The 20,392-nt window shown below is 40.2% G+C and overlaps 1 protein-coding gene across 1 annotated transcript in view; it reads right to left on the bottom strand.

Annotated features, from left to right (window-relative positions):
• LOC128381260 (cytohesin-3-like) overlaps nucleotides 1-11,008 on the bottom strand; it is a 30,596-nt gene extending 19,588 nt beyond the window's left edge. Inside the window, exon 1 of the mRNA XM_053341218.1 lies at nucleotides 10,959-11,008. Coding sequence (XP_053197193.1) covers nucleotides 10,959-10,977 — 19 coding nt within the window. The 5' untranslated portion in view covers nucleotides 10,978-11,008. The remainder of the gene's footprint in view (nucleotides 1-10,958) is intronic.
• Between the last annotated feature and the right edge of the window lie 9,384 nt (nucleotides 11,009-20,392).

Below are 20,392 nucleotides of genomic sequence, written 5' to 3'. Positions count from 1 at the left end.
AGACGTTAATTAGCAGTGCTAACCTCTGGCTACTTTGCAGCACTTATGCAACAACTGTTAGCACTGTGACTGTAGCTTTAAAGCCAATTAGTGCTCCTAAAAAGTTTCAAAGCCTTTAACTGTCTGTTTTAATTCTTTGATATTTTACTTAAGCAATGTTTTCTTAATATCTGGCCTACATACAATAAAGTTAGGGATGTGCTTGTGTGTGTCCTTCTGTCCTAAAGGGATAACTCAAAAACAGCGACATTAACCTGTGGGAAATACGCGTCTTTGTGCAAGTTAAGTTTTCAGATTTATAGCAGTTGTTCAACATCGTGGGATTATGTGCTTTCCGAGAAAAGCGTATTTCCCAAAATGAGGAACTGGGCTAATGAGAGCGATAAAATCAAAATTCAACATTTTTGACTCAGACACAATTAGCTTACATCATGACAAAGGCTAGATGGTTGATATTAAAGGTCAAATTAAGGAATGACGCATCTTGACCAAAGGTTTAAGCACCAAGTTTCATAGGCCTATAGGTATTTGTAGTTTTTTTTTTTAGCAAAAATGCCAAAAATAAATTGGGTTCAGCTTCTCGAATGTATATACAGCATTTGATGGTTTTCTTTCCACGATAATACATTGAAGGATCTTGGGTTTTTAATTGTTGCATGGACAAAACAAGCTATTTGTTGTTTAGACCAAACAATAAGCAGAGAAATTAAAAGGATAAAAATTGTTAGTTGGAGCCCTAATATTACAATTCTTTGTCTTTTTGACCATGTTGCTCAGTGAAAGATGATGTGTAAGCAGCAGACAGCTTTTCCATTTGCCTGAGGCTTTGCATTAGCTAATGGAGAAATCCACTGGCTGCAACAATGTGCATGATTACAATCTTAATTGATTATAAATCGAATGAAAAGCACAGGATGCTCTACCACCACTAATGGAAGAGCATTGCCATTATCCTCCAATCCACGTCTCTCTTACTGGATCTACAGTAATATATGTCTTTCAAGCTACACATTTGATAATAGAGTTCAGTACCAACATTTCTGTCCCTCTGCATAATCTTATTTAGTGGCAGTAGGAGGGGGAGTTTTTGCTACAGTGGTGGTCCACCAATTACATTATTAACACACTTTCCCCAGTGGCCTTCTGTGATTCATTCAGGAAATGAGTTTAGTGTCTTCAACAAGCACATAGGGAGCCACTACCTCCAACACAGGCACGCTTCAATGATAATCAACTAAAATCAATTATGGTGTGAGTCATTGCTTCATAGTAAACAGCAGACTCTCTGAGGGTCAGTTTGTACAGTAGTGGAGTAGCTACAGCTGGCAAGGCACTGATTTCAATTTGTGTGTGAGCTAAATGTGCAGAAAATCAGACTTAAAATCCATTTTACCCTGTGTGACCTCTGAAGGAAATTCACTGTATAAGAACTCTAAAATCCACTCTATCAAGCGGGGGGTTGAGAGGGTCCAAAGGGTTTAAACTCCAACATGTGGACTACAGAACATGAGACTGCAGTGAGTGATCCCCCCCAAAAAAAGAAATCCCTCAAAATCTACTTTTAGGAGTAAATCCCCTGCTGCTCTTCACACCCAAAACTAACAACTGTCACTGGCCACCCACTGAAACTAAAGGTTTTAATGGCATGTTAACTAATGCAAGGGATGCTATGGCATGCAAAAATCCTCACCAGTCTCAGGAGTGGATGGAAATCAAACTTCCAGGCCTTGACAACTTATTTTAGGACTTCCCTAAAAGCAGAATTCATACAAGTTGTGTAAGAAAAAAGCAGCAAGGTACTAAGAGCACATACTGTGGAGCTCAGAGTGAAAATCCCACGCTCACTTAGCACTGGCTATGGTCCCAGTTTTCAGTGACTCGTGTGAGTAAGAGAGGATTTGTCCAGATCCACTGGCTTTAAACTAGCGATTTAACCATTGTAATGTATTTTAAAGTGGATGAGCTTTAAAAAAAGATAACCCTGTTACCCCTGTTGGCCCCGGTGCACACTAGGACACATGCAAAGATGTGAGAAAGGCTGCTGAAACTTCCTTTGGATCCAGACTCTAATCTGGAACCCGCCGCCCCCAATCCCCTCTAACTGCAGACTACAACACTCTGCATTACAGCCTGGGTCATACCGCACAGAACCGCACATGAGCACATACACACCAACGCCAGCTGGCACTAATCCCACACAGTCGCCCTCCCCGCCACTCTTTAAGCTCAACGCGAGTCTGTTAGAGCGGAAGTGTGATGTATAACAGCATATACGCAGATGTTGCCGCCGACCAGCCGCTGCCTGTCTGCCTTTAACCTACTTTGGCTCGGAGCGGCTAGATAAAATGCAGTGACAGCAAGTGTGCCCGCAGATAGTCTGTGTAGCTGTCTGCAGAGGCATTTTGGCTTCAAGCCACAAACTGTGTATGCTGGGACGTCCCCACAAGGGACATTATGAGGAGATGAGGTGAAAGGTCAGACATGTAAAAAGCATCTTAGGAGAAGGTGATATTTAATTATGAAAACAGCTCAGAGTAAACCTTTAATTTTATTCCATTACCCCCTAATATTGAATCTGAAAAGAGTTCATCTGCAGTGTCCTATAATGATGGCTGCTGTTACTCATAACTTCTCAAATAAACTATTCCAACGTCTCTTCTTCATGCTATTATTATTTCTTCAAACTACTTCTGAACATACAATTAGTGCTGCAACTAACAATTATTTTCACGGTTGAATAATCTGCCAATTATAATCTCGATTAAACTATTAAAACCCAAACACATCTTCAGATTGCTTGTTTTGTCCAACTAACAGTCCAAAACAAGATATTTAGTTCACTATCACAGAAATGACCCCCCCCCCCCCCCCCCCCCTCCCAAGAAACACTAAATTAATCAAAATTGCTGGTGGTAAATTTTCTGTGGAGTGAATTGTGTGCACCAGATGTTTTTTTCCAACTTAACATTATTGATATCGTGCATTGTGCATTAAACACTGCACAGCGCAGAGATAAAGAACAAAAGAGAGGAGAAGAAAGCACAATCCTACAAGTCAGCAATTATATAAAAAAGAACACATAAAAAGATGATGTGTGTGCGCTGAATAATCAATTAATTAGGTATGGGGAGTAGCTGAGCTGACATTTATTTATGTGAGATTATTCCTACACAAGGGACTCGTTTTTTCTGATGCAGAACATTCCCTCTATAAATCCCTGTCAAAGCACACATTTGTGTTGTGTGTGGTATCTATGCCTGTGTGGTATGCTGTATTGTAACACTGTAGTCTGTATATTTCAGTAATAATACAGTAACAACAGTCCTCCCCCTTGCGTGAGAAGAGCGATTTGGGGAGATAATATGGCTTCTAATTTTTAACTACCTCTGGGGTCACGAGGAGAATCGGGGTAGCTGAAGAGCCCTTGCGCTGATTGCTCCGGTTAATCTGCTGTTTTGGGGAGGGACCCCCTGCTGTGATTGCATTAGAGTGAGGGTGGTTGCATAGGAGGTGGTCCGCACACGATGTCCTTCTTATATCACACATCTGCTCAGCATCAGCACTATGTCAATATTTGATTCGATGAATGCGGCCAGCGAGATCTGAGGGGCTTCCATTGCCATATGCTGGCAGCCAAAGTAACCATAATCTGATGATTTGATCAGCCTGAGAATGAAAGAGATGGATGCTGTTTCTTCTGGCATCCCAGCAGGATGAGGAGCTTTCACAGGCTGAGTGAAGGCCCGAGTCAGCTCCCTGTTCACTCATTACAACGAATGTCAGATCATCATCCAGGTTTTAATAGAATTTGGAGAGAAACTGTAAAAGCCCCTATATTAATACATTTCACTTTTATTCTCTCAAAGGAGCTAGAATATTTTAAATTCAGCAAAAAAGGGGCTGAATACTGGTGTTACAAAGTCCAGTCCACATGTTAAAGGGACCTCGAGCAAGATACTGAAACCCAAAGGCTGTGCCATCGGTGTGTGAGTGTGTGAGTAAATGGGTGAACGTTGCCCTAATATTAAAGCACTTTGAGTGGTTAGAAGATGAGAACGGTGCTATATAAATGCAGTCCTTTCAATCTAGACTATATACTATATATCAAGTATGTAAATGTGTCTGTTAGAAGTATTTATGCATTATTCCAAGATGGTCGCTCCTACTCTTAGCTGTGTAGCCACATAAATAAATTGGCATCTTTTGTACTTTAGCGGTTGGTTAGGAGGGGAAACTAGATACAAATCAACTCTGTTTAAATTTGTCTAATTTTCTTAAATTAGTTTCATAGTTAATTTAGATGTAAATGTTAGCAATGGTGTCTTTATAATGGCTGTAGGTTACTTTGTGTTCAGTCCTGACTAGCTAATCTTTGAATGCTAATATGCTAAACTCATTATACCTGCTAACAGTTTAATTTTCATGCTCATATAAAGGTATATGAGCATGTTAGCATTTAGCTCACAGCCTCATTGAGCAGCCAGCTTAGCCATAGATTCGCATTTCCTTGTTTTTATTGTTGTTAGCTGCAGCTTACAAAGCAGGAAATCATGGACATAACCATATATTTTGTAAGGTGACGCACTCTCTGCTGTTTCCTCGAGCATTGAGTGATTGACAGGAAGTAGAATGAATGTAATCCTCCATCTGATAAGAACACACTCGCCTCCATTATTGTGATAGATATCTAGCTTGGGAATAATTTTGAAATCTGTATTTGGTGCTTTTCACTCTCCTCACAACAATGAATGAGAGCAGATCAATTCTGCTATAATCCAAGGATGCTGTAGAAACCAGCAAGAAGACGAGAGGTGAGTGAATCTGGAATGGTGACAACTGAAAACCTGAGCCGCACTGTTGAATAGGACGTACTCTGTTTCTGCCTGCAGTCCGGCACTCTGAGGATCAGGATGTTCCTGTGATGGTTGTGCGGCAGCCTGCAAAAACACGGACTTTAGCAGACCACCCCGATCTCATTCACAGTGAGACCTTTGATCAAAACAGCTATAGAAACCACCTGCCAGGCCGGGGTTAGGTAACTGGTGTCTCTTGATCTTGGCTTCAAGATTACTACTGCTCCGTATGGATGGATCATGTTAAATATCAACCTTTCTAATGGCTACCTGCTGGATCAAACACTTTCTGTATTAAAAGCAGCTCTGTTCTCATTGAGTCCATTTGACGCAGAACAGAAGGGAAAAATAGTCACTTGATCATAAAAAAAAAAGTACAGGAAATGAAGTAACAGAGTGCCAGGACATTTTATTAAGGTGAGAATGAGCTCGGCGTGGGTGTGGTTCCCCATTTCTATCGAGCGAGAAGCCAAAAAACACACCCACCCCCTCATCCTGTCTGTACGGTCAGTTAGACCCTGTTTTCTCTAAAGTCTCTCTACACCTAAATTAGGTGCAGATTACTCGAACGCAGTACATCTCTGCCGCCCCTTAATGTTTGTCTGTGCTGCTCTCCAGCTCAGGCTCATTTAATTTGCCATGCCTTTTGTCTCCCATCTGCTCTACGTCTCACACTTAAAAAGATCTCCTCTCGACAGCTCAGAGCAATAATTCCAGGCAAAGTGTACCTCTATTCACAACAGCAGAAATGTTGCCTCACAATGTCATGTTGCCCACCCTCACTCCCACTCACATACAGAGACACACTACCATGGTGATGGGAACATGTTGGGAAGCCTCCTCAGTCTCCTAATCAGGTCCATATGTAGTCTCAACACTTAAATAGTGCAGTTTGTTACAAGCTCAATCTCTGCACATCACGCGCCAGCACTGTCTGTGTTTATGTATTTGTCTTGTTGCATGTGGTATAACCCACTGTATGTTTAATCGTCTAATGTTGCACCACAAAACCCATAATCTTGGCAGTCAAAATTAATTTCTGTTCATTCCAAATCCCCCCTACCCCGCCCCTCTTAAGCCCTTAAACAACACAACCAGGCAGCCGGGTCAACCAGCGAGGTTGCGACGAGTAAATTTTAGCACATTTTTTGGCATCTGTGTCAACACACATAAGAGACATGTTTTGTCTAAACCGCTGCAGACGTTCATTTCAGGCTACTGAAGTGCCGCAAGACATTTGGAAAGTGGTGAATAAAATCCAGCTCGATGTTTTTGTAGCAAAAGGGAAATTCTTTCTGCAGGCAGGTGAATAAAAAGACATTCACATAAAACTCAAAGAAAAATTATTTACAGCTGGATGCACTTAACTGTTAGTGGTATTTGTTTTGGTCAAATACTTTTAAGGAATATTTTTACCTTTGGTGAAATATCCTTATTCACTTTCTTGCCAAGAGAAGATCAATACCACTCTCCTGCTTGAAGATAATACTCAAAATTTAAATCCGGTAATCAAATACTCAATGACCAATAGTTTCAGCTCTAATGCATTCTACCTGAGCGTGCAGTTCTCCAACATATCTACCGGACGACATTATGCAAAAACATGCAGATGCAAGGAGAGAAACAGCTGTCTGAGCTCTGATCTGCTGCTGTCTCGCCATTCACAACCAACCACTTACTATAAGCTAGCCAGTCTCCCAGGGCGAGCTATAGCTACACAGCAGCCACAGTTTGCCCCAAGTGACTGTCTGAGGTCCTCCCACACACTCACCCTACAGCCACAACAAAGACCATACCCTAATCGCCCCAACTTCCCCTTCTTACCATCTAATCCCCCTCAGAAGTGCAGTGCTAGACGCCAAGAAATCACACATATTGTACAGTGTGTTGATTCAGGTTTTCCAAAAGCCGGCTCAGGTTGGATTTCATGCCTGCTGGGGTGAACGTGATACGAAACAACTGCATACAGTCAGATGTCCATTAGGTTTGAGGAGATGATTGCAGTAAATGCAGAGAAGAAAGGCATTTTTTTTAAAAAGAAAAAAAAAGAAAAGAAAGATATACCATTGCAAGGGAAGGACAATCACAAAAGCAAGGTGTGCACTTATGATTTAGCACACAGACACCAGCCATGTGTGCACCATTAAAAGGCCCTCACAGACAAAACAGTGGTGCTGCAGTTAGATAGCATTTGTTATTTTAGCACCACACATTCAGTCCAAAGAGAATAGAAGAATTGAAGGAAAGGCCTTTCCCATTAAGCTTTTCCCACGGTCAGATAGAGAGAAGAGTGTTGATTGACACTGTGAGTCAGTCACATTATTACCACACTGACTCATAGTGTCAAGTCTCAAGCATTTTGGTACATTTTTGGCACCTGCTCCAAAACAGACATGAAACAAGTCTTTTTTGGGAAGCTCAGACGTCACAGACATCTTCATTCAAGCTCTAAAGGTAAAGGTAGACTTTAAGAGGTGAACTCTATTCATTTAAATGGTTTAATACCCCTAACTCCCAAAACAGCAGTTTGCTCAGCCTACATTAATCCCTTGAAGAAATCCAAGTGTTAAAATTCATGGCCACCATCCAGACGCTCAGTAAACTGTTTCCCAGCCAATTTCTGCTTCTGTGTTCTTTCCACTTCTCCATCCAGCTATACGATGAGGCTAAAAATAGACACATGAGTAATAAAAACACTTAGGATTTCAAGCCTGTTGCTGATTTTCATCCATTTTGAGGCCTGGCCCTGTCTGCTCTGTGGGATGTAAACTGAGCAGAGAAGCGCCAACTCTGATTAGGGAATGCAGTAAAATGTACAAATGAATCCCATACTACAAGCTGATCCCCACAAACAATGGCCAGTGCAGAATTTACAATTTAATTTAGTGTGTAGCAAAGTGTCTAAGAAATATGAGTCCTGTGTGCAGCAGATTACCCCTTTTCCTCTTCCAACAACACCATTATTGACATTAATGAAATGTCAGCTTTTAGACCTGAAAGGTTTTATCTCTGCTCTGTTTGTCTGTTTTTTTTGTCTGTACAGGAATTATGCTTCTAAAATCAATTCATGATGGGGAAGTCTGTCTCATATAACAAAGTACTGCCACACTTTTGAGAAACGTTGATTTTATATTATCAACCAAATCCAAAGTCATTGTTAAACCTGCATTTAATCATTTTTTGGACAATTTGTGGATGATGCAACAACAAAATATGTTAGGAAACACATATTGAGCAGATATGGAGCAACATTAGCATCCATTTAGAGTTGTGTGTGTACCCCAACAACAATTTAAGACCAATATTCACTGTCTTTTGCTAGGTCTCAACTCCTGGGGGAAATATTTGCATCTTTAGCAGATGAATATGTTCACCAGCTAGTTGCTGACTGTGTTAATTTGGTGCTTGGCAGGTAGCCACAGTAGGTTCATCAGCTGTCTGCTGTGTCTGGAGACAACACATTGAAATAAAACCAAAACAGTAAAGTTGCAGACGGTAAAAACAAAAGAATGAGTTAAGAGTAGCAACAACGCTCCATAGAACTGAGAAGAGTCTGGTAATTCCCTGTGGATTTGTCACTATGAGCAACTATACATTTATAGCAGCTTCAATGTACACCTGTAATCTACAACAGGCTCAGGGCTGAAACGTCCCAAGAAATGGCTTTGACATCATGAGGTTTATACGTGGTCACATGATTTTTGACATCAAGAAAGATTAGGGATTTGATTAAGACTTGATTGAGCGGAAATATCATCCCGAAATCTAGATCTAAGATTTTACAGACATTAAATCAAGAAAAAACACATTTTTGGACAAAGGTTGCAATAGGGGAACATACACTCATAGAGAAAAAGGCATATTTAAATAATTGTGACTTAGAAGCAGATATACAAACCAACTAACTTCTAACCCCCCAACATGTTACACTGTTACAGTCTGCTCCAAGCTGTTCCTGATGAAGATGTAACTTTGACTTCAGCAGTGGTGGAGACAGATTTAGCTCTAAGTGCCCGTGTGTGATAGGAGCGTATCAAGGTGTGCATGTGAACAATGTTAAGTGATGCGTGCAAAACAGCCTGAGGCGGCTGACAGTGTGAGTGAGCGGGCGAGAGCTGAGCTCTTAATTAGTTTAACATTTATGGTAAGTTATTTTAATAATTCATACTGCACACGTATTCTTTCCGTGCTTGTGTCGTACCTCTCCAGTTTGATCACAGACAGGCAGCGTGTCTCTCTGACATCCTGTTACATGATGAAGTTACTGGTATCTCTCTCACTGGCCTCAGCTAGGGGCGGTACGCTTGTTGCACATGTGATTTACTGATTTTAGAGAGGACGTTCATGGTTATGATATGGCCCCCAGCGAGCGCTCATAGTTTAGATACCAAAGACATTACAGGTCAAATTTAGACCAAGATGACACATTGTAGCCTTGCACTAAAACCTCAAATAGATCAACTGAGATGCTGTTTGTGTAAAGTTAACTTTTTCTAAATGTCAGTGAGAGTCCAAAATAGAAAAGGGTTCTTCCCCACTGGATCATGAATATGCTCAGCCAGTTTCACAGTGACATTTCTACAATGTGTACAATTTCTGCCAAAAGGTGGTACTAGAAGAAATATCAGCGGCCACCAAACACCATGGGATTCATCTTCTGGGGATCATGAATATGCACTGCAGAGTTTATGGAATATCTTTGAGTTATGGACTGTTAGTTGGGACAGAAGAAAACATTTGAGGATGTCACTGTGGGCTTTGGGAAACAATGACCAATGTTTTCACCACTTTATGACAATTTATAACAATAATTTCGTAAAGCCTTAACAATGGCAGACACACAATAATAGTTCCTCCTTAAGGATGGGGCTCTGCTGCCACACTAACCTGTTTACGCAGCTAAATGACACAGGTCAAACTGGGTCATTCCCACATTCATTCCAATTCAAAGGAAAGCTTTTTGGTCCCGGATGTCGGGAAAAAACGTGGAAGTTAAGGTGAGGGTCTCCTCTGGCTCGGCTAATCTCTCACCGTTTAACTGACAAACTGTTATCAGACTATAGCCATTTGTTTACACTACACTGCCTTCAAGGCCTTTGGCACACAGGGCGGTTTGGATTATCAGCTCAGAGGTATACTGCATGTGTGTTCTAACGCTATCATACTATAACTGATACGGGGGGCTGTGAGCAGTAATCTGGCTTTCACATGCAGCTGTACAGGTTCAATTCATTCAGCTTTATAACAACATCACACAGTCTGGGACCTGGTAAGAGGAAAATATCCACTTTTCTTATTTGAGCTGGTCTTCTATCATCATTGTTACATTAAAAAAGACACTTACAGCTTGTGTATGTCACCACATGTGACCATATCATACTTCCACCACCAACTTTAATATGAATAAAGAATGTATATGCAACCTTATTATACTCTAAGGCATTTCTTCTGTTAATATTCATGTTTCTACTATTCTAATGTGTTCATTTAATGGGATTCTGTGATATTGTTCCACATTCATAGCATTCAGTATCATTATAAGTTCTATATTTTACAGAAATGTGCAGCTTATGTTTTAATGGCTTATTTTATATCGACAGTTAGTTTGATTAAACTTAATGTAATATAACAATAGGAACTAGTTTTTTTTTATACATGTTTTGGTCTTTTTTGTAAAAGTATCCTGCAGTGTATACCCTCCATATGGATGCATGCCAGTCAGCTATCTTATCAATTTCCACCAGTTTGCAGGCTTCAGCCAGATAGGCTATGGAAGAGCAACTTCAAAGTCTCACAGCAAGACATCAAACAGATGGAAAAGGTGTATGCATGAAGAAAAAAATTGCAGTGTTTTTGTTTTTCACCATTTTCAAGAAGAGAGGAATGGTCAGACACTCTCTCATGCATGGAAATGATGAAGCTGGTTTTAAATCATGACATGAAGGTCTGCAAAAAGCATAACATCCCATCTCTGAAATACCGCTATCTATCCCCTCATAGCCTAAGAATGATGCACACATCATCCATACATCCATCCATCCATCCCTGCACACGGGCTGAGAGGGAAAGGAAACCAATACGGGGGAAAGGAAAAAACAGGCTTACCGTGATTGTCCTCATCCATATTGATTGTAGCGGTGGCAGGGTAGTCCAGATGAAGGTGTGTACGGCAGAAAGCTCCCAGAAAAATGTATGATTTTTTCTGGATGATTTTTTTAACGGGATTGTCTTCTCTGCTTTCTCCGCTGACAGACAGTTGAAGCCGGCGGTGGGTTGACAGACAGATGGGTGAAGTGGAAATCAGCGGTGAAATTAGAAAGAAAGAAAAAAAATGGAAAAAGAAACCGAGGCCTCTGTTTGGTTGTTATTTATAAGGAGGTCCTTAATTTTGATTGGGATGTTTTAAAAGAAGTGTCTGGCTGCGATGAGAGACAGCGGCGGCGCTTCTCCCTCTCTGCTCCATCCTCAGCTGCTCCGTCTGCATTCACATTGGCCCCACTGCAACTGTGCCTACGTCATCAAGCCCCTCCCCTGCTAAAAAACTCACACGCACACACACACACACACACATACACACACACACACACACACACACACAAGTCAGATCATGGTCACTCTTAGGGACATTACATAGACTTATATTAATTTCCTGGAGACTTAACCTGGCCCAATTAGCTCTTTCCCAATTGAGGACATAGTTTTTGTACCCAATTTGACAAGTCCTCCCTAATGAACTAGTCCTAAATCTTCCCCCCCCCCCCACACACACATCAGCTCATGGTGACTTATATTAATTTCCTGGAGATTTGCCCTAACCCTAACCATAACCACTACTTACCTAATGTTAACCTTAACCACTGACCCAAAACAGCTCTTTCCCAATTGGACAAGCTGTCCCCTTTTAACTGGTCACCAGTCTGAAATATCCCCCCAAAATTAACCTATGACAGACTGAAACACACACACACACACACACACACACACACACACACACACACACACACACACACACACACACACACACACACACACAGCCACAGCCAGTCATGGTCCAGGGCACAAACACTGAATAAAATATATTTGCATATTTATAAATTATGGATTATTCAAGCGAGGGAGAAGGAGTTGCAGTTATTTTAAGGATTTTAACAAGGCAACTGAGCTTTTTTTGGTGGAAAATCCATATTAGACACAAATTATCACTGAAAGCAGATTATTTTTATATGTGTTAAAACATCACTGCTGGCTTAACATTTTATTCCAGAGAAGTCAAATAGGGCATCTTGAAAATAAACACATGCTCTGTTTTAGGATACTGTGTAAACAACTTATTTGGATGTTTAAAATAAAGGCAAATGTTAATTACAGCCTATCCATTGTAAATGTAAATCAATTGTTCAACCTAATTTCCAGTTTGATTTATATAACTGGGTGAAACTGGGGCTGGATTTATCGATTGGTTGGCCACTCATGTGGCTCGCCTTAATTGATGAAGCAATGTTGTCAGGCCTCCAGTTAAAAGGTAAAATGTTGCTATTACTGGTGGAAATAATAATGACCAATAGTAACAGATGTGAAAAACATGAATCTAAAAAAAGAAAATTAATTGAAAGAAAAATGCTTGAAGAATTTTTTGGCCCTCTTGTTAAGATGTAAGAAATGCTGCATGAGACATTTAGTTTATTCCATTTGATGTCATGGATTCATTGATTCATGGATCCAACATTTCACAGAACATTAGCATGACAACCAAACAACTGCATCTGCTGAGGAAGGCTGTGTGATACGATTGAATGCTCCTGAACAGTTTGTGGTGAGATGAACTTTCAATCTCAATTTAGCATTTTTAAAATGCTCATAGCACATGATCTGTGATTTAAATTGAAGATATCAAACAAGTCAGGACACAGCGCCTGAATTGTATGTGGACCAGTTGAACTAAACCTAACCCGACTGCGGACATAGTCAAATGTCAGTGTAGACTACATCATTACCACAGAGAGCGAGCAAGGAAAACCTCTCAACAGTACCAGCAAAAAGCAGCAAAGAAGTGGAACCATCTGTAATCTAGAGACTCTCTTCAACACATTAAATATTTCAGGCTGTGTGTAGTTACTCTTAAATTCAATTAGGTCATAGGGTGCTGTTGTAGTTGCTAAATTCCAATTAAATCATAATATTATTCATATAGTTCATTTTGTATTCCCCAACTATAATACATGCTGTACTAAGAGGCCCTCCAAAAATCACTGTAGCATCTAAAAATGCTTCTCTGACATCACACCCTTCATCCATTACTGATGATGCAGGTATGATGATGAAGGCTGATGGTCAGAGGAATCCAGCTCGTGCACTTCCCATCTGTCCCTGCCCATGTGAGGTCATGATTCACTTAGGCTTTTCCAGGGAGGAAGGTCCAGACACCAGCACTAATCTGCTGCGGGGAAGAACATGAAGGCAGGACTCAGCAAGCAGTCCAGCATTCAGGAAGGGAGTTGTGCTGAGGACTCATTGTGTCGAACTGCAGGAGACAATGGAAGAAAGTTACAGAAGAGGAAGTGATGTGATCCGCCTGCCCTCATCCACCCTCACAGTGTTATGAAATCCGATCTGACCCGTGTCACTTTAAATTTACATTTGAGGGTGTAATTATAAACTATGGGCATAACTAAATTAACCAATTAGGGGGCAATGATTTGGGAGCAGTTTTTCTTATTTTAGGGTAATTTGATTCCACACAATGTAATTTAGGATACACACTACGGGAGCACAATATAAAATAATATAAAACTAAAACTAGACATCATTTTAGGTAACATTACATAACAATGCCTTCTGTAGTTGATGTATTTGCATCCAAACTGTAATCATGCCAACAGATAATGCATTAAAGATGGCCTATGTAAGATTTTAACTCATTATGGTAACCTAAGCTTTGGATAGTGCAATATGTTCAGTATTTCATCTGAATAAGATAGATTCATTCACTCATATATTTTTACCTTTATTTTAACATGTGTGTTTCATCTTCACCATACAGGCTTTTTGTTGTGAGTTCCACAATGACAGTTTGAATTGGTCATATTCTCCTTTTCTTCATGAGGAAGTTTCAACTGTTATGTATCAAGTACAGGAAAGAAGTGGGAAATTGTACAATACTCCTGAATCTCACCCTTAGTTTTCCTTCTATGGTACAATCACAATACCCTTCTCCTGATTTCAAAGTCTACTGGCAGCACGGTCAGACCGACACACCTGATGCATGTATCCATTGTTTCCTACACAAAGAATTACCTCACTGTTACTGGAATGAGTCAAGCAAAAAAAAAAAAAAAAAAAAGCAAACATTCTTATGATATAATACAATTACAGATACACATACTCGTAAAGGTTGTAGTGCTGCATCTAAAAAGCAGTCATTTATAAACCAAGAAACAAAACCCGAACTCATTTTTTTCTGTTTTCGACTCAATTAAATTTGTTTCACGGGTTGTGTTTTGAATTTATCTTGTGAAAAGGCAGATTTATTATTTATTACTCCATATGTTATAGTTATTCTTTTTATATTCCAGAGTTTAAAGTATACAACAATATGTTAAATTCATTAGCCTGCATGGTCAAATGTCAAATTCAAAGAGTTGACATGGCTTAATTGCCTTTAAATATTGATTAGCTCAGTGTCCAAAAAAGAGTGGTAGTCTTATGATCTGATCACATGTCACTGATACAAACACTGACTCATATAGAGACATAAAGTTGAGAACACTTGTTAATGTTCTATGCTAAATGGATGAAAGCATATACTGTCAAATCAACTTTCCTCTCTTTCCTAAAATAGAAAATTTATGGTTGTTTTTTTTTCTAAAAGGCCCCAGGCATAAACAAAATCCGACTCCACAGCATATGTAGTTACAATTAATTTGCAGCATGTGCCCATAAAATCCCCCTCTCACGCCCCCAGAGCCCCGCCTGCAGCCAGCAACCAAACAGAGTGGGTTTCATGTGAGTCTTCACAGAGACACTTAGGGGAGAAGTTGATTGGACACATGAAATCTTCATTACCATCTGTAATTTTTCTCCCTCACATACAGTCAGTGTGTCATGGAAGTGAAGGCCATCAGTTTTTGGAATAATTCCTGTGTTAAGTGCAGATGTCCGGACCAGCACAGGAAGAGGCCCCACTTCCAGTTTGAGTGGAACCAACAGGGTGGAGTTTAGCGAAAGCTCTCTTGATCATTCAATTTAATTGCTTCCCTGTAATCGCTGGAACACTGGAGTTAATTCATCTGCTGGTCACAATGTGTGCTGTGTTTACCAGGATTAGGAACATTTGGATATGAAGCATATTCTTCCCAATGACGGAGGACTTGCTGTATGCCAGCAAATATCTTGTGAGAGTGAAAAGAACAGAAACTGTAAGAGTCAACCTCTGGTTGGCCCAGCCTCCTTCTTTAATTTTTGACCCATGAATTTGGCCTCAGTCTTACATCATCTTTGCCCGCACTAAAATGTAGTTATATTTATCTTTTCCTCATTTACAAGCCAGCAGGGGGAAAGCAAGTGTGTGTATATGCTCCATATTTCACTGGAAGCGGGTTCCTACAAGCCAGCAAATGTCAGCAACATTAAGACATGTCACGCGCAGAGCCAGGAAATGGATGAAGTGACCCAGAGTATTGCTGGGTGGTTAAGGACGACCATGTTCATGTGCTCTGTCTTGATGTCGGCTGCAGCAAGGGTCACAGAGCACTCAAGTGTTTTGCATACATGCATGTAAGACTGGGGGTTAGGCTAATCAAGCTGATATATCAATTAGATAGTAATTATCTTTCGAGAAAAAAAAAGATGGTGGAAAATTACTGATTTTCTTCAACTGTCAAATAAACCTGCTTCATTTTAGGCTGCCTGTAACAAAAACACCACCATAGCTTAAAATGCAGAGTACCAGAACTATTTGGGTGTTCCCCATGAATAAGTGGCCAATCACAGAAAATGTTACATCATGTTGAGATTCAAGCAGTTCAGCTGTGATGTAGAGTCAGTGCTAATTTCCTTAATTAATTTCAGTATTTGAAGACTCTTTACTTTCAGCAGGGAGAAAAAATCTTGCTGTTGCTGCTACATTTACTCTGTGTGATTAAAATTAAACCTCTAATCAAGAGCAACAAGATCTTCTTTCTGAGTTATTGACAATGACTTGGAAATGCTTTTACTGTAAACAGAGACATACAGGTACAGTACCAGTGAAATATGTAGTCTGTACACATGTTTGACTGGTACTGTACCTGCTACGTCACACAAAGGCACATCTAAAACACCTCCTAATCCCAACCCTGATCTGTTCCAAAGGATGTCTCTTGTCCTAACATATTTTTGGATGACATTTCTGCATAGTACCTCATCATTTTTTATGTCCTCATCCTAAATTTCATGCCCCGAACTTTTGTTGCACTCATCAAGGAAATGACCTTGTGTGCTGCGTGGAACCGGATTCATCCAGTGCATGTCCTGGCTACAGCAATGTTATAAGGGGACTAACCTGCTTCATGACCCATACTGTTATAATGAGGTACATGTTGTGCCAAACAACTGACTTTCAGCTGACTGTATGAAAGAGTCTGAGTCATGCTCAGTGAGATAACCTGGCCACTTAGTGTCAGCACAGCCTCCAAATAGATACTATATGTCTGTTTGACAGTCATTTAAAACACAGCTCTTGATTATCTCAGAGCAAAGTTTACTGTTGGTTATGTTACTGTTAGCAACACATTTAGATTTCCTGTTGGGAGTTTAATTGAGAAATAATGTGTATTGATCCAGGAAAAACATAGTCAAAGCTCGAGAGGATAGATAATAAGTGTTTGGTCAGTTTTTGAGGAATCCTGTGAAAACCATCAGGAACAGTCCCACACACATTCCTGCTAATGCAAACACACAAGTAACATGACACACTTCCTTTCTCACAATGCTTGAGAGAGTGAAGCAGGCAAAGAATGGAAAAGAAACTGGAGAAAGAGAAACACATGCACACACACGCACACACACACACACACACACACACACACACACACACACACACACACAGACAAACACACATATGCAGACACACGCAGAAAAAGGGGGGAGGACAAAGGAAATGCGTGGGACAACTGGGAGAAAAATGCTGCCTTTTGCTGTTGTTTGACCCAGTGGCCGGAAACTTCCAATCACCTTCACCACAGCAGCATGTGACTCACCTCACAGTTCCATTACATCTGATCGAATCTAATTGAAAATGACTCATGTTTGATTGCCAGAGTGCCAGCCATTTTGTCATCAGATAAGCAAGGCTTTGGTGACAAGATGGGACTGGACACAAGTAATAACGTCGAAGTCCCCTCTCATCCAATGACTAATGGGTGAAGCTCGTCATATGCTGCGTGCCACTGCTCGTGCAGAGTGAAGACTTCTTCAAAAGTGCAGTTTATTTTTAGGGAGCTTCACATCTGTTTCAACTGGCTAATAAACAAGCTGCACAGAGCTGCCTGAAAGCATCCCTATGTCAAAGCTCAACATGCAGTCGAGTGAGAGGTTCAAGGAAGCTTGCAGGGAGCATCTGGAGGCAGTCTTTCAAAGAATAAAAAAGGAATTAAATCCCATAGCTGAGACATTTTTAGTTCTAAATCATTGTGTTATTGTGTGAATGACGCCATATATACAGATTTAGTGTAGCTATATGTGGAGGTGCCATACAGTGAGTAGGTGTGTATGACAGAAAGGTCTCCATGCATGGCAAAATGTTATTCTTTGATGCAGCTGTGACATGAAAAGTCATTGTTACGAAACTCACTTTATCAGATTAGAGACGCACATTTGCAGCGACCTTATCAGACTCGCTTCCACAAATAAATTCTCAGAAAAGAAAATCATCAGATGTCACAGTTTGAGCTACTGAATGATTCATAGCAATGCTAGTTATCTACAGGATCTTGTTACTGCTGTATATAGGATTGCATTGATCATGTGGAAACCAGAGATAGCAGCGATGTAAAAGCCAAAGCCTCAGCTGGGCTCAGCCATCTGCTTTATGTGCTCAGTTCAGCTGAAATTATGAATTTTAGGCAATATTTTATGAATCCTCTCTCATTACTTTACTTCTTGACTAATGTGATAGCGGACATCCGGTGGACTCCCCATTACAGAGAACATTTAGCTCTGATTGCCTGCAGACTGTCAATCTGACTCCTACGCAAATGAGAGTGCCGTGATAGGGGTCATTAAATCTTGGTGATTATTTAGAGAACTAATGGTCGAACATAATGTGATGAAATGACTCTCTGAACCGCAGTTTGAGGGAAGATGTATTTGGAGGCAGGAGGCAGGAGGCAGGAGGTGAGCCGTCAACAATAGTGGTTGTGAATTCCTCTTTCCTCCCACTCCTCCCACTGCTGACGTGAAGTTCTTGTTTCAATCATTCTCCCATAATCATCATGAGAACACCAAACTTAGAGCTCCTGTGTTTCTCTTCAAAAACAGGATGTTAAAGGCATAAAAAATATCTCCAATTTAAAATAAAGAACGCCAGGATTGGAATATTCAAATGACTAAACTGACTATTTTCAGTGTACATTATGCAATCCTCAGTCGTCACCACAGAATAAAGCTTTGATTGTCTGAATTATGATTCAAGGCATTGATGTTTTTACCATTTTAATTTACAAAATAATCTAAATGGCTCATAAAAAATAAGTCACCTAATCACACAAAAACATGCTACATATTTGGGTCATATTAGGTTAAAAGAGAGTTAAAGCAGTGTTTTTCAGATGTAAAATCGGCTTGGCAAGACACACTTTGAGATGAGTTTTCCAGCTAAAATGAAACACTGACGATAGATCCAAAGAGACCAAATCAACTGTAGCCAAACTGCGCTCAGGTGTATTATTAAAAAGAAAAATGGCTAAATTAATAAATATGTCAGTAGGGCAGCATGGAAAATAATGATAGCAAATGCCAAACACAGATATACTGCACTAAAAAGAGGAACTAGTTATAATTTGATGCTAACCAACAGTGATATGATGGGAAAATACAGTAGATGGAGGGCTGACAAATGCTAATTTATATGGAACTATTTCATGCAGACATTTATAGTGCAACCTTTGTAGCACTATACAGGTCAAAGGTTTATGAAACCCATTTAAGACTTGCTAAATTTTACAATATGTTTTTCCCCTGAGTATGTGTGATTCCTTCCTTAGTGCAGAGCCTCCCTTTAATGTCTTTGACATCCAGAGGTCCCGTGGTGAGACTCCCACCGCTGTGTTTTACAGCCTCCCTGATGTGCCGGTGACAGGCCTGTTTATCCTTCATTAATCTCTCTCCTCTGCTTTTACCCCCCATTTAGCGGTGACTTTATCCCATTAATGTGTTGTTTGCTTGAGAATCCTTCAATAACATAATCCAGAGTCAAGGTTACTAATGTGTGTGTGTGCGAGGGGGGGGGGGGGGGGGGGGGGTATGACTTAAGCCACTGTCAGGAACACAAAAGAGACTTAACACCAGTTGATTGGGGATGGCTTGTGTAAAAGTGCAAAATAGGTAAAGTGCTGATTTTTGGGTCAGTGGTTAAGGTCAGGGGTTAAGTTTAAACAAGCAGTGGTTATGTTGGAATTAAGGTAAGTCTCCAGGAAATTAATGTAATTCTAATGTAAGTCTTTTGTAAATACCCTAAAAGTGACAGAGGTAAGACTGTGTGTGTGTGTGTGTGTGTGTGTGTGTGTGTGTGTGTGTGTGTGTGTGTGTGTGTATTTGTGTGAGTGTGTGTTATAGTTTTTGTTTTTCCTTCAGTATGGAAATAAAGCATCAGTCATGTGACTCTAATTTTAAACTGCAATATTGTAAAATGCTGCCCTCTGGTGTTCATATGCAAAACTGCAAAACGTGTTGCGTTTTTTTTTTTTTATTATTAAAGGGAAGAGCCAACCATTTTTTAAAAAGGGTATTCACCTCCATTACTTAAGTAAAAGTAGCAATACCTCTGTGTAAAATTACTCCATTTCACTATTCATTTATGTAAAGGTACAACAAAACATACTAACCCAGACTACACACTGCTTGTGTCAAATCTCCATCTGAAAAATAACTTAAACTGACAAATAACTGCAGTGGAGTAGAAAGTACAATATTTCCCTCTGACATTTAGTGGAGAGGAAGTATAAAGTATAAATAGAAAGTAAAGTACCTAAAAATGTACTTACTTGAGCACCAGTGACAATAAAAGGTTGCTTTTAAAGCAGGTGTGAAAACTTAAGTGTCATTCAATATAATTCAATGTAGTACATTAATGTTGTTGCAAATACTTATTGAGAAAAAACTGTGAAAGAGGGAGGCACCACACTAACAGACTGTCTGTATAGGGTTGATCAGGTTTATGGTCTTGCCGCATTGTATCCAGCAGGGGTCAGGCTGTGGCCGGATGTGACCCGCAGGGATCCTCTCGGGAGCTGCAGGATCCCAACTGTGGGCGTTTCTTCCTCAATCTTGACTCCAGAGTTTTT

The sequence above is a fragment of the Scomber japonicus genome, chromosome 20, assembly GCF_027409825.1.
Source record: "Scomber japonicus isolate fScoJap1 chromosome 20, fScoJap1.pri, whole genome shotgun sequence".
NCBI lineage: Eukaryota > Metazoa > Chordata > Actinopteri > Scombriformes > Scombridae > Scomber > Scomber japonicus.
This window is presented reverse-complemented; position numbering and strand designations above follow the sequence as displayed.